The following is a 16,754-nucleotide window of genomic DNA, read 5'->3' on the forward strand; positions in this document are numbered from 1 at the left end:
TTTAAGTTTTGCTTCCGCTGCACTTGTTGCTTTTTCCATCTAGATTCGTAGTTTTTTGCTTTAAAAAAACAGATGAATACTAACTCTATTAATTTAAACAGTTGAGAACAGGTTGCCTGTTAATACTAGGGGTGTCTCTTTTTGCCGAATTTCCGATTTTTCCGAAATCCGATCCGAAATTAGTTTGGTTCTCGGTGTAGTTTTCATGGGCCGATTTTCCGATTTTCGAAAATTCCGAAAAAAAATTGGATCGGATTTGAATATAATTCTAAAATCCGATCCGATCCGAAAATTCTGAAATTTCCGATATTATTACCAATTTATTTCGAAAATATATACTTCTCTCACTATCCACTTGATTAGATCTCGACCGTTCATTCATTTTCTAGTTTTTTACTTCCAAAAACAAAACAAAAACATAACTTAGCCGCTACTTCCCCACTTGATTGGATTGGATAATCACATTACACCGTTTGCCATAACAACAATGATATGAAAAAAAATGTCATTGAGTCATACAATGACTTCCATACCAATCCAAAAGCCAAATTCCAATAGATAGAATATTATGTAAAGTTACTTAGAGTCCAAGACCATAATCCATTATTTATGCAGACACTTCACGCTTCAATTTCCACACACGAAAAAAGATTGAAACATTACAAATACCTAGACCTCAACAGAATGCAATGTTTGGTATTAGTGGCTGCAGGTTCTTTTTCTCGTTTTTTCTTGAATTACTTGTTTAAATTAAAATGAGTTTTCTCAGTAAACAAGTGCGTATTGTTGTTGGTACATTGGTGTTGTGGATATGGTTTTCTCTTCCTACAATGAACATTGACGTATGATATTCCAAAAATAATTGAAAGTAAAGAGATCTTTGAAAATTTACCAAGTATTCCGAAATTGGAAATATATTTTGAATCCGAAAAAAAATTGGATCGGATTTGGCTAGCATATTAGGTTCCGAAAAAAATTTGGAAAAATTCCAAAAGAGGTTAATCCGATCCGAAGTCACCCCTAGTTAATACTGAAAATACATGAGAATTTGCTTCTGGGCCACATAAGGCGAACGGTTAGCCATTCGTAAAAACTGAAGCAACTATGTCTGTAACTAGAAGCCCATATACATGAACAAAAAATTAAATAATTTATATCCATTCTGATTCAAAATTATGAAAATGGTTCATTAAATTGGCTATGATGCGGCTGCAAAGTTGTAACATACTACAGTATGTTCAAATGTTACAAAATCGACACAACAAACTCATGTCACCAGATCTGCACGTCATTCACTGGAAGTTAAACTAAACCGCCAACAGGGACTTTCACACCTTGACAACAGCCCTACTTTAAGTTGCTTAGGTCGTGAGGAACCATTGCACCCGATTGTCCATCATTACAAGCATCTTCTCCATTTTTATCCTGCAAAACATATGAATAAGATCGAATAAAAATGCAGAAAGCAAGACCAAAGAAACTTGGGTATAATAACAACTGAAAAAGTGAGTCATTCTCACTTGTCACGTGAGTGTGTCTTTAGGTACTTATTTTTTCATTTAGGTTCTCAGTAGTTATTACTACAAATGCACGGTTATAGACTACTGGTCGCTATCTAAAGAATATGGTGTAACTTTGCAGGACACTAACAAAGAAAATTGATGTGGAAAAAAGCATTATTACATTACTATAATCATGTAGCACATTTCCTCCACCTGGTTTAGATTACAAATATAAAGGACAGTTAACTTAAGCAGAACAGCCACAAGCACAAATGCATGGCTCACCAACAATGCCCCCACGTGGAAACAAATTTGCGAGAAACGAGTTCATTATACTAAATGGATTTTTAAGATAAATTGGGAAGACAGACCCCCCATAACTCAGTGGAATTCACCAGACTGACATTTCTAAAAAGTTTTCATGTGCAAATTCATTTGTACCACAGTTAGTGCAAAACGAATCAACCTTGTTAAACAAACTGTTCTGATCCATGGAGTGTAAGCAATAGAAGACCAGTCATGAAGATGGGAAATCATACACTCACAAAGAAAAAACTGCCTGAAACCTCCACCTATTTTTTCCTTCCCACACCTGAATAGTATCTTAGTCAATGATGGGAGTACGCATGCTCGGATAGTTGGCTATTGTAGTCACTTGGGTATTACGTCAAGTTTCTTACAAATTGCTTAAACCAAGTTCACACTACATAATTCGTAATATCAGAAATCTTTAACTGTAAGAGATGGTTGGATGCATGGGACAGAAATCTCTAAGTTTGCTAAGGAAATTAATAAACTTGACTAAATTGTTCAGTGGTAAGTAGACCAAGTTTCGGGCAGGTCAAGTGTGGGTGGTTGATGAGTTGAGAAGGGAGACCTGAATATATAAGTTTTCTATTAGAATAGCAGGACATTGTTCAACTGCCTATTCATCAATCATAAAGACAGACGACTACCTCATGTGAGGGGTACCTTCAGCATCACTACAGGAGCAACTAAAGGTGTTTGCAATGATTAGTCTCTATAAACAATGGTGTAGTGTCCCAAGTGTCTCCAGGAGCCCAAGACCACAAGTTCTATAATCTAAAAAGCTCTCTAGGAAGACCAAAATGACAAATAAGAACAACAGCTATAAATAAAAATGGATTCAGCCACCAGAATGTCCGTACTGAGATCATAACTACTAGCTTGTCAAAACAAAAATAAAAAGAAACAAAAGACATACAAAGTGCTTGTACCTTTTTCGTAAGGCCTTGGGCAGACATAAGTTCATAAAATTTCCGCATTAGCATCTCTTCTTCAACCTACAAATCACCCAAAAGCCAAGAAAAAAAGTCATAAACCAAAATAAATATTACATAATAAAGAAACAGCAACAACTTCAAGACTAACCTGAAGCCTGTGTAGCTCATGAGACATTGATCTATAAGCATCCATGAGAACCTCACTTTGCTTCTCTAAGTACCTTCATTAATTCAATATAAACTGGTGAGCCTCTACCTGAAAATACAAATAGCACAAACAAAAGAAATATATGAAACTTACTTGTGCATCTCGACTGTGTGTTTGTTGTCCATCTCGATTAGTTTATTCCCAAATCTTACCTGTCAATTAAAGTAAAACTAGAGATTACTTTCTCATGGAAGAAAAAAGAAGCCTAGATTATGAAAAGGTAAGTATAACTGTAAAATTAGAATAACTATGGGTGTGACTGTGTGAGCGGTGGGGAGCAAGAGATTTTCGGTTCCTGAAAACCTTGAGAAAGACTATTATAGAGATGAATTCAATCTGGTTTCTCACCATCAAAAAACGTTTTTTGGTATGTGCAAAGAGAAAGCTCAGTCGACTTTGAAGAAAAAAAATTTGTGCAAAACAGTCCGTAATGGCAGACCTCAAACTGGTCGGGTTACCTGAAACTTTTTTATTTTTTACTTTTTTAAATCATTAAGAGTTTATGGACTTATGGCAGACCTCAACACAAAATACTAAAATTACTGTATAGCAATGGGGAAGTGAGTGTAGGGTAGGAGATGAGAGGAGAAGGAAGATGAAGGAGGGAGATGAAGAGAAGGGCGGAGAACAAAGAGAGTGAGAGGAGAAGATGAAAAGATAAGCATACCAAGAGAGAAACTACAGGGGGCACAGACAGACAGCAGCTAAGAGTCATTTTACACCCTCTCCAAAAAAGAAAAGGGTTAACTAGTATTAGCCCCCCACTAGATGAGCCAATTAGGATTTCCCCCCTACTAGATGGAAAATTAGGGTCTCCCCCATAAATACACACGAAAAAAAAGTCAAAATGGGTTGACCGAATTTTTTTTGTGTGTATTTAGGGAGGAGACCCTAATTTCCCATCTAGTGGGGGGGAGGAATCCTAATTGGCTCATCTAGTGGGGGGTAATATTAATTCACCCAAAAAAAAACCCAATTGACCACACAAAGAATGGCGACTTCTCAATATAAACCAAAGGGATAAACAAAATAAAATAAAAATCTGCCAACCTGTTAACACACTCAAAATAGGACAAAGGCTAGCTGGACATATATAACTAGTATACTGCTAAGCAGTGGGGGTGAGCGGAGTGGGAGAGGAAGATGGAGTGGAGATTTAGAGTGTCTGGAGAGGGAGAGGAAAAAGAAGAGTGAGAGAGACGAAAAGAAAAAACAGAAAGGAAGAGATGAGGATAGACAGACAGAAACCAACCAAGTTGGTTTTGTCCGCATAACCCCCCCCCCCTTTTTCCCAAAATGTTCGCTCCGCTCACGGATAACAAATTGAGTGTTTCAAAGTACCCTAATATTAACTAAATTCGATATAGGTACCAAATCCTACTTCATAGTCCATACACTTCTTTTAACCTAAATGGCCTACAACTAAGACATATTTTAACTAAGAATTAAGAAGGTGATAGTTGTGCTAACAGCTACAAGCACAAAGAAAAAAGCATCCTACATTTTATGCACAGCGAAACATGGCTAAAGAGTCAATAGGCCACTATAGCAGCAGCTTTGGAGACTTCATCACTGTTGCAAGGAACAAGCCTTGATTGGCTCAACTAAAAAAAAAAAAAAAAAACTCAATGCCACATTGCAGGCCTTAACTGAAGCCTTCAACTCCTTCAAAAGTTAGAAGCGCTTCTCCCTTAATAAAGATTTCTAATTATACATTTTTTTTGTTAATAAATGAATTTGTATTGTAGGAATTTGAACTGCATCTGAACATTATTCCTAAATCCAACACTCAATGGCTTGCTCCATTTTCATAACCTATTTTATCTTCCCTTATCTTCAACTTTTGGTGCATCAAACCTATCTCAGGCTTCTAGTCCCACTTCCCTGAATATGTACTAGAACATGATATATCTATTCTCTCAAACTTCAGAAGGAGTGGTAAGACGTCGAAGCATCTCAGCAGAAGCATAGAACTCAATTGACTCAGAACACACGATTTGCACCAATGAATTCCATACAGAAACCTCTGGGCAGTTACCTTGGCTTGCCATCTCTTCCAACCACAACACAGCTTCATAACTCCTACCCTCGGAACACAACCCTCCAATGAGCCTATTGAAAGCAGCAGCAGATGGCCAATATCTGTGCCCCAACATCTTTTCAAAAACTTTACAAGCTTCAACAAATCGACTTTCACGACACAACCCATCCACTAGAACATTGTAAATCTCTTTGTCGGCTACACAACCCACCTGCTTAGCCATCTTGTCCAGGTATCTAATCCCAGCCATAGACTTCCCTTCATCACAGAGGCCCTTCACCATTATTTTATAAGTGGTAGCAGTAGGAACACAATTATCGTCCAGCATCTCCTCTCCAATCACTTGTACAGCTGCATCCGCTCTCCCTTCCCTACAGAGTGCCTCTAGCTTGGCTTCATACATATAAACGGACGGGCTGAACCCTTGTCCTCGCATTTCATCAAAAACTCGGTTCGCATCGTCAATTCTACCTTGAGAATACAAATCAATAGCCATAGCACTATAACTAACCAAACTAGGAACTGCGCCTTTTATGAGAGCTTCATTGATCAAACCTTTAATCCCTTCCACGTTTTCAATTTGTAGAAATCTGGTTAAAGTGAAACCTTGAAGACGCTGCTTGGGAGTCTTCAATCCTTTCCTCAAAACCTTACCGAGAAGTTGTACAGCCTCCTCCAGATGGCCATTATCACACAAAGCTTCCAAAAGGGTCCTATAAACTACAATGTCTTCACCACTACCCTTCTGAGATATTCTCCAAAACATTGAATACAGCACATGGGTTGCTTCGTTTAGTCTCTTGTCTTGACACAAACCCCTCATTAACACTTTATAAGTATCTCTATCCGGATAGCAACACATATTATTCATCTCTTGAAAAATGTCAAGAGCTAGATCAGAATGATTATTGCGACAAAGAATTTCAATGAACAAGTTGATAGAGCGTGTTTGATTCTTTACCTCCCAACCTGTAGAGTTGTCCATGTATAATTCATGAGCAGTCTGGAAGTCGGACTCCCTGACCATAATCTGCAAAAGGGTGTTGAAAGACTGAGTCCAATTAACGCAATTGAAGCGTGGAAGATTTCTAAACAGCGAAACGGCGTCGTCCAGCAAGCCAAACTTGGCATAGGTTGTAATAGCTGTGACGAAGATGGAGTCTCTAAGCTGGCAAGAGTCTCGTTTCATCTGATGAATTAAGTCTTTCATCTCGGAGACGCGACCAGAGTCGGCAAGGATGTCGATCATGGTGGCGTAAACGGGGCCATTGTGCCTGTATTTCGGGTACCTGGAAGTGGCCTCATTGAAGAGACGGAGGGCCGTGAGTGGGTTCTTCTGGACTCGGATGATCTGAGACAGCTGAGTCGGGTTCAGCAACTTTGGCCACCTTATTATTATGGACTTCATACTACCAGACGACCAGACGAGAGGAGAGGAGGCCCGGTCTATTATTTACTAGAATTACTGTATAGAAGTGAGAGCGGGTGTAGCAAGAGTAAAATATGAGAAGAGAGAAACTAGAAGGGACAAGAGTCATTTTACACCCTCTCCAAAAGAGAAAAACGTTCACATACACTCACTTAGGGATGCACAATAATATTAGGGGTGTTTATGGTAGGTTTTTATCGGTTTCGGTTTTTGGTCTATTTTTAGCGGTTCTTATCAAGTTCGGTTCTTTTGGGTTTTTTCTTATATTTTGAAAATCCTGACCCATACCCATTAATTAAGTTGGTTTCAATTCCGATTTCGGTTTCTTATCGGGTTATATATTTTTATTGCTAAAATTATTTTTTTTAGTTATATAACCGATATAAAAGTTGGTTTACAGCGACTATAACACTTGTCAACAATATTTTTGTCCTCTCATAAGAAGTAATAGTCCTAAATTCAATAATAATATTTGAAAGTTATCTAAAAATTTTAAATACATTCTCATACATTATACGCATGTATATATTTAAATCGAACATATGTATATTATACTATACGTAATGCGTCATATATATAATAAATACCACATGTACTACAATTGTTAGTTAGTATTGCACGTATTCGTTATCTAAATAATATATATATATATTTAGATATATATATTTAATATATATATATATATATATATATATATATATATATATATATATATATATATATATATATATATATATATATATATATATATATATATATATATATATATATATATATATAAATAATAATATAGTTACACATTCATGCATTAGTTAATATAGACAGTGCATTAGTTAATTCATAGTATACGACTATACATATAGACGTAGACACGTAAACATTACTATTAATATTTATAATACACATATTTAATGTAATATTATAAAATATGCATTTAATAACACATATTCACTATTATGCTAAATATTATATATATTTAGTATAATTTTACACCTAACAAATATAGACTATATATAATAATAATGTTTGGGTTTGTCTTTATTTAGTGTAATATAATACTAAATTTTATATATCAAAATCAAACTAATCGGTTCCGGTTTCGGTTCGGGTACTCATCGGTTTTTACTATTCAGTTCTAACGGTTTCGGTTTTTTATCGGGTCGGTTCTTGAAGACCCACTTTAAATGGGTCTAACATTTTAGGACCCAGACCTGCTATAAATAGTTCCGTTCGGGTTTGGGTTCGGGTAATTGGGTACCCATGCACACCCCTAAATAAGATAGGAACAAATAACTTATTAAAATTTGTTGTTTCTTTAATGACCGAGTAAAAGAAGCAGACAATGGGTTTAATCTCCCTGGTACTTAAATAGTTGCACAAAAACCCCCTGTAATCGAACAAATGTATAAAACCTCCCTATTATTTAAAAACATAACATCAAAGCCAAAACAAACCAAAATACCCCTGTGAAAACCGGGCTGACGTCATCAATCTTTACTTATAATTTTAGCTTAAGGACAAACCGGGCTGACGTCATCTTATGTAAATTTGTATTTACATATGACAATATAAAATTACAGTCTTCTTAACCTATTTAAATTTAAATTTTCATATGAAATTTTTTTTCATAGGAAAATTTAAATTTTTATATTCTGTCTGGTGTCATCGGAAAATTTTCAATCCCAAAAGTTACTATGTAAATTTAAGTTTTCATAGCTCCAATGACTATATAAATATAGTTTTACATATATATGACTATGTAAAAATACATTTACATATATTCTGTCAGGTGTCGGAAAATTTCAATCCTAAAAGTTACTATGTAAATTTAACTTTTTATAGCTCCGATGACTATGCAAATATAGTTTTACATATATATATGACTATGTAAAAATACATTTACATATAGTCGGGAAATTTTCAATCCCAAAAGGGTAAAAAATGAAATAAGATAAAATGGGAAATAAAAACATACCAAATTTTATTTCTTTTTTGGAAAACAGGGAGGTTATTTAACGAGACCTAAATAATAGGGAGGTTATGTGATATGGGTCGATGGGAGGGAGTTTATACTCAACCAAGTTAGAACCAAGGGGCTGAGCCTCATTTCTTGGTAAAAGAAGTTATAATAACTTATAATACTAGATTTTTGGACCCGTTCAACGAACGGAGACCGTTTTTATATAATTTTTTTAATTTTATTATTATATATCAAAAAATTTATTTCTAAACTATATTAAAACTCATACAGTAACTTAATTGATCAAAGTTCCCAGCGCCAATTATTTGTCAGATTTTGTTCTAGACTTCAAACAATAAAGAAAATGATAAGCAATAAAAAATTATGCAAGACATTTATGCTTTAAGAGAGGAAGTTCTTGAGTCCACACTACAACAGTTGCTAATGATAAGCAATATAGCAGTAACTACTAAATAATTAAGCTCAGTGTAAACCAAGAAAGTGATCTAACTGATCTACCCATATTCTCCTCGTCTTGAACTTAGCCATAATTTGTGCTGTTAAATGAAATAATTTTTTTTTGCTAAACATTTTGAATTTACTTAAAATTTTCTACATAACATGAATTAAAAAAATTCAAACAACAAAAATTTAAACAATTTCATTCGTGGGAGTAAGATTACCTTTCTCCAAAAGTCATATTATTAAAAGGCAATGAATCTCTTCTTAATAATCAAAATTATTTTCTTTTCTCGATTGAACGTACTCAAAAATAATAATCGACATGAAGCCATTATAATACAATCATGGTTGCTGAATGTCCCGAAGTATTTCATCTTAATTAACATTAGCAAAAAATTACCCATTAACAAACAATAATTTGGAACGTGGTCGGCCGGGTATACTTTCAAAATTTAGTAAACAAATTATATCATAGACTGCAAATAAACTTTAGTTTATGTATCTACTCCAAACTATTATTTTGTAACATCCAAGAATTGCATTTTTTGTGCATGGTGATCATTTGGCCTAGAACTTTAGTTGGTTATTGCTTTTAAGAATTCTATGTGCGCCGTATTTATACATCAATTATAGTTGGTAAAATCTTATCACGATTGATGAAAGTCTACATCTGGATATGTGTTTACACTTGGTGGTAGAGCAGTTAGTTGGAGAAGTGTAAAACAACAATGTATTGCAGACTCGACTACAGAGACAAAGTATGTTGTTGCTAGTGAAACAGCAAAAGAGGTAGTCTGGTTTAAGAAGTTTTTGATGGAATTAGAAGTAGTGCCTCAAGCACATACAGATTCCTATAACATTATTTTGTGACAATAGTGGTGTAGTAGTTCAATCCAAAGAGTCTAAGTATCATAAGAGGTCAAAGCATGTGGAGCGTAAGTATCATTTGATACGTGACATTGTGCAACGTGGTAATATTACAGTTACAAAGATTCCTACAGCTGAGAATCTTGCAAACCCTTTTACTAAAGTTTTGCCTATCAATCCTTTTGAGAGTTACATGGATAATATGGGTATTAGAGTAGTTGCTAAATGTGGCTTTGAAGGGCAGTGGGAAATTGTTGGGATATTTGAAGCCAATGAACATTTATTGATTATACATGATGATATTTTTATTTATACATAAATCTTATTATTACATGAGGAAAACGTTAATATTTTTGTATTTTTTTTTTACGTAATGAAATATAAAATTTGGTACTTTTTTTAACCACAACTGTGAAAAAACACTACCTAGATAGGACTTTTATACAGCTCATATTCAATTCACTCTAAACTTCTATCGTTCAATCTGGTAATTTACTAATGACCATAGCCATGAAACAGGAATTTTATATATGAACATAGTTTTGTAAGTTATACATCTTCCGATTTTCTATTTATTGATCATAAAGAAACACGGATTTCGCATCCATAGAATAAAATGAATATGCAATGACACTCAACTAATATAAATACAATTTTCTGTTTCTGCCGTATGTTACAACATTTGTGACACTTAAGGTATGTAACACAATTACAGGAAGTTTATATAGCATCAAAACAAACGGAGATGATGTGAAGTCATTATGAACTCAGGTTCTCCTCCCCGTTGTGCATCCAATACTCACCTAAACAAAAAGTACATGTCGATTAAGATATTGTTAGCTTATGAGAAGCTATCAAGTAAGTAGATTAAGAGATAAGAGAATATGGTATATACACATATATGATCTCCCAAGTCTATGCAAAGGGTAAGGGCATGCTTATGAGAATTTTATAAGTAAACGGCGTGCATGTGTCCCGTGCATTGGTGGAAAAAATAGTACTAAATGAGAATGTGAGATTAGTTTGTAAATATATGACTTGCAGGTGCAAAGTACATTTGTCTGAGGCTATTTGTGTTCCAATAACAAAATGTCTTTTAGAATCTAGATGTACTAATATATAACTAACACTTTAATATGGCATTATAATAGACACGCTCCAAACCTATTTCCGGTGACGTAATTAAATGCCACACAAAATCAATAAAAAATCGAAGAAATAATGTATATGATGATTGCAAACCAAGGCAACAGAACATGGTAAATTATCAGTAATATTATATAGAACTCAACCGCATGTTGGGACATCTGTGTTCATGCAATCTTACTACCAAACCTCATGATCCGTTATATTTTACCAACACTTAAAAAAAAATAGTAATTAACTCTAAGGGAAATGGAGTGAAAATGGAATGGTAACAACTATTAAAATAAACTGAAGATAGATTATCTTAATGAGTATCCAATAACTGTTGCATCCCATATTTGTTTTTCAATGGAAGAAGCCAAATCCTAAACTTTGATCTCCCACCTCTTTCATGTAACTCAATCGTTACCCCTGAGGAACATCATTTGAAAATTTTGAAAGCAGTAAGAAACTAAGTAGCCTGAATGGATTGCTTAAAAATATTATACCACCTAGATTATCTAGAAAACTAAGAAGCATATTTACCCAGGGCTACTCAGGCCTACTTAACAACCTACTATTGTGACTCAATATAGAGTTGAACAAAATTGGATGGCCTCCAGCCACCCATGAAATGTCACTCTTAAACTACAAAAAGACCTTAGAATGACTAATTATGGATACTAAGGTCTATTTTTATTTATGAATGATGAATGCTTCAACAATTTTGAATAGAATATGAATATACAATTCATACATTCCATGTGAGACGACATGGAGTATCTCCATATATTACGTACACCCCAAATTCAAGAATCATTGAATGATTAGTTAAATGAATAATTACGTTTGTTCCACGATGTACAGTAAAAAGGCTGGGTAGTACGTGACCAATGACATAATCTTATTAATCGTGTCAAAGAACCTGGCCAATTCATTGCCAAAAATATAACACTATTCCGGTGGATGAATATTCTATATGCATGCTGAAAGCCCAACTTGTATTAACGCATATAAAGGTAGTGGAATAGATTATCTTAGACCTCAAAAGTCATAGGTAATAAAAGAATTAAAGAAGATGATGAATATCAAACCTGCTCCTTCATCTTGCAACAACAACAGGTGCTGCTTCATAGTAGCAACTTAAGAATTAAGTGTCGGTCTTCAACAACTCAACTGTGGAAAGAGAGAATCAACACTAATATTGGTAAAAATGGTTTCCAATTTGCAGTAAATATGGTTGTTTTCAATTGAGAAAGAATTTTGTTGGAGAGATGTGTGTGAATTTTTATTTTAGTTGAATACATTTTTATTAGGGAAGAAAAGAAAAGTAAGATTTAGAATATGTAGGGTATTCTACACATGAGGTTTAACAAAAACTATTTAACATAAGGGTAAGAAACTGATTTAGCTATCAATAGTGTGTGTGCATATTTTAGCAAATAGATATGTAACACGTGGCAGTATCTTCTTAAGGCTTGGATATAGTCTTGGTGTGGGTAAAAGTACCAGAACATACCTAAAGTCCAAATCCTCTTACTTCGGAGGTTCGGAATTGGTTGGAATAGGCTCGGAGAACTGGAGGTTCGGAACCGGTTGGAGTAGTAGGCTCGGAGAACTGGAGGTTCGGAACCGGTTAGAGTAGTAGGCTCGGAAAACTGGAGGTTCGGATCTAGTTCGAGTTGTAGGCTCGGAGAACTGGAGGTTCGGAACTGGTTGGAGTAGTAGGCTCGGAGAACTGGAGGTTCGGAACCGGTTAGAGTAGTAGGCTCGGAAAGCTGGAGGTTCGGATCTAGTTCGAGTTGTAGGCTCGGAGAACCAACTCCTGACTAGGAACACCAAATCCGGAACTACTAAGTATGAAACTCCAACTCCCAATCCGAACCTAAACATGTTTTTCTGTTGTTTAAGTCAATAAAGGAGACCTATTTGACTTGGGAAACATGGGGCTTCTAGAAGAGTCAAGATGAGACTTAACAAGAGATGGTCTCCTAGTTAAACACTAATTGGGAAACCTCATCTATTCATCAAGATAATACTTAACAAGAGACGGTCTCCTAGTTAAACACTAATTGGGAAACCTCATCTATTCTTATAAATAGAATAGTTGAACTACGCTTGGAGTTTGATTCCTATACACAGGATACGTAGGCAGCCATTAAAGAACGTGGTTCAACTCATCATCTTCTTATTGATTCAATACTTCTAGTTGTTCTTTGATCATCAACAAAATATTTGTGTTTCTTGATTAGGAAAAATCATCACACAAATAGTTTAAACACGCCATTCAACAAAACATTGGCTACGAACATGAGTTAGTACCTATAGCAATGGGGTAGTGTGCAATAGGGATCCCATTCAATATAGCAATATCATCAACAGAAAGTGCTACTGCTTCAAAAAATAAAAATAAGAATAAGTAAACCAAAAGCAGGTATGGCCATGTGGCCAGACTGAAATATGTACTATTAAATATGGTTAAAAAAACATGATATCTCTTTCTTATGTCGCTTGACTCGCTTCCATATTTCCTATGGAGCCAAAATACTATTAGCCTTTTTTGTTACATTTGACTTTGTATTTGCAACATGTATTTATAGTACTTTAAGCTCTACTTTCATATCAATGAAAGGAAGAAATAATGTGTAAAATGCATGTTGATTGAATTTGGATACCTCCAATTTTTACATCAAAATATCACTAAAAAACAAAAAAACAAAAACATAACAAATCCCCCAAACAAAATGTGAAACAAAAACACAATCATTCAATAAAAACTGAATTTTTCAGTACTTGTGATGCTTTCATAGGGTAACATAATGGAAATCAACTTGAAGGTTTCATTGGCATAAAGAGTTCCTGAAGCTATAGATCTTAAGAAATTATAAGAAAATATATATAACCAAATAATTAAGAATACAATACAAAATTAAAAGAAGCAAAAGAAATAGAAAGTGAATAGGAGAAGCATACGTACCAGACATGAAGAAGAAGGTTAATTGTCACAATAGAGAAGTAAAATAAGGGTTGGTTTAGGGCTTTACTATACACACGCGGCGAATAGAGAAACAATATATAGGTTTGGTGGTCAGAAGATGATTGGGTTTTATTGATTGGGACTCATTTTTCATATGACCTGCTTCTATTTTTGTCATGACTGTTAATTTTTTTTCCCTGATTTTTACATAAGCCAAAACTTATATGGAAACTCTAATAAAGCTATTTAGACATTCTAAACACACCATTATCAAATTCTTAATACTCGTAAAAGTACAACCCAAGTGCAAGAGTCATAACATGATTAATTAGGTTTGTTCTACGACATGCATGTAATATTGCATTCTAATTTTGGAGTGTATACCATTTTCCCTTTAGTGTTTGTTTCTCGTTAGTATGCATACCACTTTGTGGATAATATTTCTCCTTAAAAGTTAGTTTCTCTTTGGTATTGGCTTATTACCGGTTTGTACTCTCTATTGCTTTCTTGCAGGAGGTGAGGTTGGATAAGGAGCTATATGTAGGGTGTAAGTTTGTTTCTGAAGTTATCCTACGTGAGCTGAATGTTGTGCTCAAGAGTATAACTTGTGTAAAATATTGTCAATTATTATCCTTTCCCCAACTTACTTTCCCTCTCTGATATAAGAAACGAAAAGTAGGATAAATATCTATTAAATAGAAAAACGTGTAAATTATACCGAAAATCTATTGAAATCATTGCTCATCCAGGTATCCACAAAAAACAGAGGAATTGCATAATCTGAATAAGCATGTACTTGCAGAGTAATCTCTAATAGAACTAAAAGGAAACATGCAATTGCATAGTGCTAATCACACTCGTAAACTCTTATTCCATGTCAGAGGTCCAAGAGGATGCAACTATCACTGCCCAGACCCAGGAGTTTTAGGCTAAATTTAATTATGGCCTAACAAAGACCTATAACTTCACAAATGAGGGGGTAGAGCCCAGAAGAATGTAAACTCTGATCAGCGAATTTGAAATTCTACAACCATGGTTAACTATTCACTATAGTAGTAATGTAGAATGCCAATATAATTTATCAACATATATGTACATATAAGAAAATACAGCTTATGCAGAAACATATATTTGCTAGCCATAACTACAGAAACATATAAGCCATAACTACAGCAACATCTTTGCTAAATTCATGCTTCCAACGGATATGACATCGAATAAGTGAGAGACAGCTGTTTTTGTTTTTCCTGTTGTTTCAAATCTGGCATAGGAAAACATCTTCTTGAAGGCAACTCCATCAACCAGAAAAGAATCCCACATGGTACCACCGGGAACCTAGAAGGACGAAAAAAGTAAAGCTCCTACATGCCAATATTGAGGACGATAATTCTTATTGACCCAACACCAGGACATCAAAAAATTAGTTGGTAACCCGTAAAATTGCAACAGGCACAAAGAGCCAAAGATATTTGCTTAAAACTTAAAACTCAACTTCTAGCAGTAGAAGATGTGGTGTTTGGTTTAATATAATGCATATTCCGAATATACTAATTGTATTAGCAGAGCAAACACGTAAGTACTCCTACTACCTAAAATTAAATCATTTAATCGAGCGGGATTTACAGAAAAGATGACTGAGACGACAGAGAAAACAATTGGTGCCATAGCAAACACGTAAATGCCATCCAACTTAAAATATGAACAAAGTTTTCATTTCAAAATTTGTAATATTAGCAAACCTTAGACAAAAATGTCTCAGAGCAAATTTCATTTTGAAGATCTATGATTGCAATGGAATAGTTTGTTCTTACTGTCTACATCATCTAGGTACATTACATGTTATTAACTTCCTGAAATCTAAAGCAGGATACCACTGCTTAAAATAGAAAAGAGTAATTAAACGTAACTTACCTGTTGATTCAATAATCAAGCCTGCCTCCAAAAAGGGAGTGAAGAAGATTAGTAGAGCGGGAGAAATTTGTCACCTCAGTAGACTTAAGATCGTCAATAACCAAATCAACGTATTTCATTATACAGAAAGACCAAGTTTCCCAATTAGTACTCCAAAAAGAGAGTGAAGTACTCACAGTCAAAGACAATAAAAAAAAAAGAGATATATTAAACCACGGAAACAATCAAACGTCATAAACATAAAACTATGGTGAATGCAAAGAAAGAAAATGAAGGAACACATAATTCCAAATAAAAGAGATTGCAAAAAATAAAAACAAAATAGTTACCATGATAATATTTTGTTCTTTCCTTAATCATATTGTGTCGGCACTTGAGTATATAATCATTTGATAAAACCATATTTGTAACCAAGAAGAGAGTAAAAATATATAGAGGAAAAAAGTCAGAAGTTAGATAAATTGAATGAGGGAGAGTGGGTGAAATGAAAGCAGTAAACACGAAAAGTAACTACGTTTAGCTAATTAACTATTCACTGATGATTAATTAAATGAAATATTATTTTGACTTTGAAAGCTAGAAAATGTTTGTCAAAGATTGGAACTTCAACCCCCAAGTTGGGTTGAGATGCGCGAGCGTGATATCACACTACTTGCCTCGCGCATTCAACCGGTCAAAGTTGGTTGAATTCCCAACTCTTGGTAAGTAAACTTAAACCAAAAGACTATACTTTCAAAACTTAAAGTATTTTGTATTTATCCTAATTAATTTTTTTGTATTTTGATTTAACTATATGATATTATCCTAAACTAACATATATAAACAACTCTCTTGGTAGCTCCGGGATCATGAAAAGTCACCTAAATAAATAATTTCTTTTTAGCAAAATCAAGAATAATAAGTCATTCAATTGTTTAAAATAAAAAAATAAGGAATACTGACAAAACCATAGCCTTATTTATAGTACTATTCATTCGACAGATTGAAGAGCACCCATCTAATCCAATTTGCACTAATAATGAAAATCA

The 16,754-nt window shown here is 34.3% G+C and overlaps 1 protein-coding gene across 2 annotated transcripts; it reads right to left on the reverse strand.

The window, feature by feature from the left end:
- Positions 1–1,131: 1,131 nt before the first annotated feature.
- LOC147481768 (pentatricopeptide repeat-containing protein At1g05600-like) lies at positions 1,132–6,493 on the reverse strand. Of its 2 annotated transcripts, none has more exons than XM_086578338.1 (5): positions 5,957–6,493; positions 3,048–3,106; positions 2,895–2,967; positions 2,741–2,806; positions 1,132–1,425 (listed from the first exon to the last, which is right to left on the reverse strand). In XM_086578338.1, the coding sequence occupies exons 1-5, from the start codon at positions 6,401–6,403 to the stop codon at positions 1,348–1,350; spliced, it is 723 nt and encodes a 240-aa protein (XP_086434464.1). In that variant the 5' UTR covers positions 6,404–6,493; the 3' UTR covers positions 1,132–1,347. The 2 variants fall into 2 exon arrangements, with proteins under 2 accessions (XP_086434464.1, XP_086434465.1); XM_086578339.1 differs by lacking the exon at positions 5,957–6,493 and adding an exon at positions 3,622–3,703.
- Between the last annotated feature and the right edge of the window lie 10,261 nt (positions 6,494–16,754).

Source organism: Coptis chinensis, chromosome 8 (genome assembly GCF_015680905.1).
Source record: "Coptis chinensis isolate HL-2020 chromosome 8, ASM1568090v1, whole genome shotgun sequence".
Classification (NCBI taxonomy): domain Eukaryota; kingdom Viridiplantae; phylum Streptophyta; class Magnoliopsida; order Ranunculales; family Ranunculaceae; genus Coptis; species Coptis chinensis.

Bases quoted from the DNA above. Each gene is read 5' to 3' on its own strand.
- LOC147481768 (XM_086578338.1), bottom strand. From the start codon at position 6,403: ATGAAGTCCATAATAATAAGGTGGCCAAAGTTGCTGAACCCGACTCAG. The intron at 2,807-2,894 runs GTTAGTCTTGAA...GGTGATTTGTAG, and splicing joins ATGAGCTACACAGGCTTCAG to GTTGAAGAAGAGATGCTAAT. The intron at 1,426-2,740 runs GTACAAGCACTT...TATGTTTTGCAG, and splicing joins CCCAAGGCCTTACGAAAAAG to GATAAAAATGGAGAAGATGC.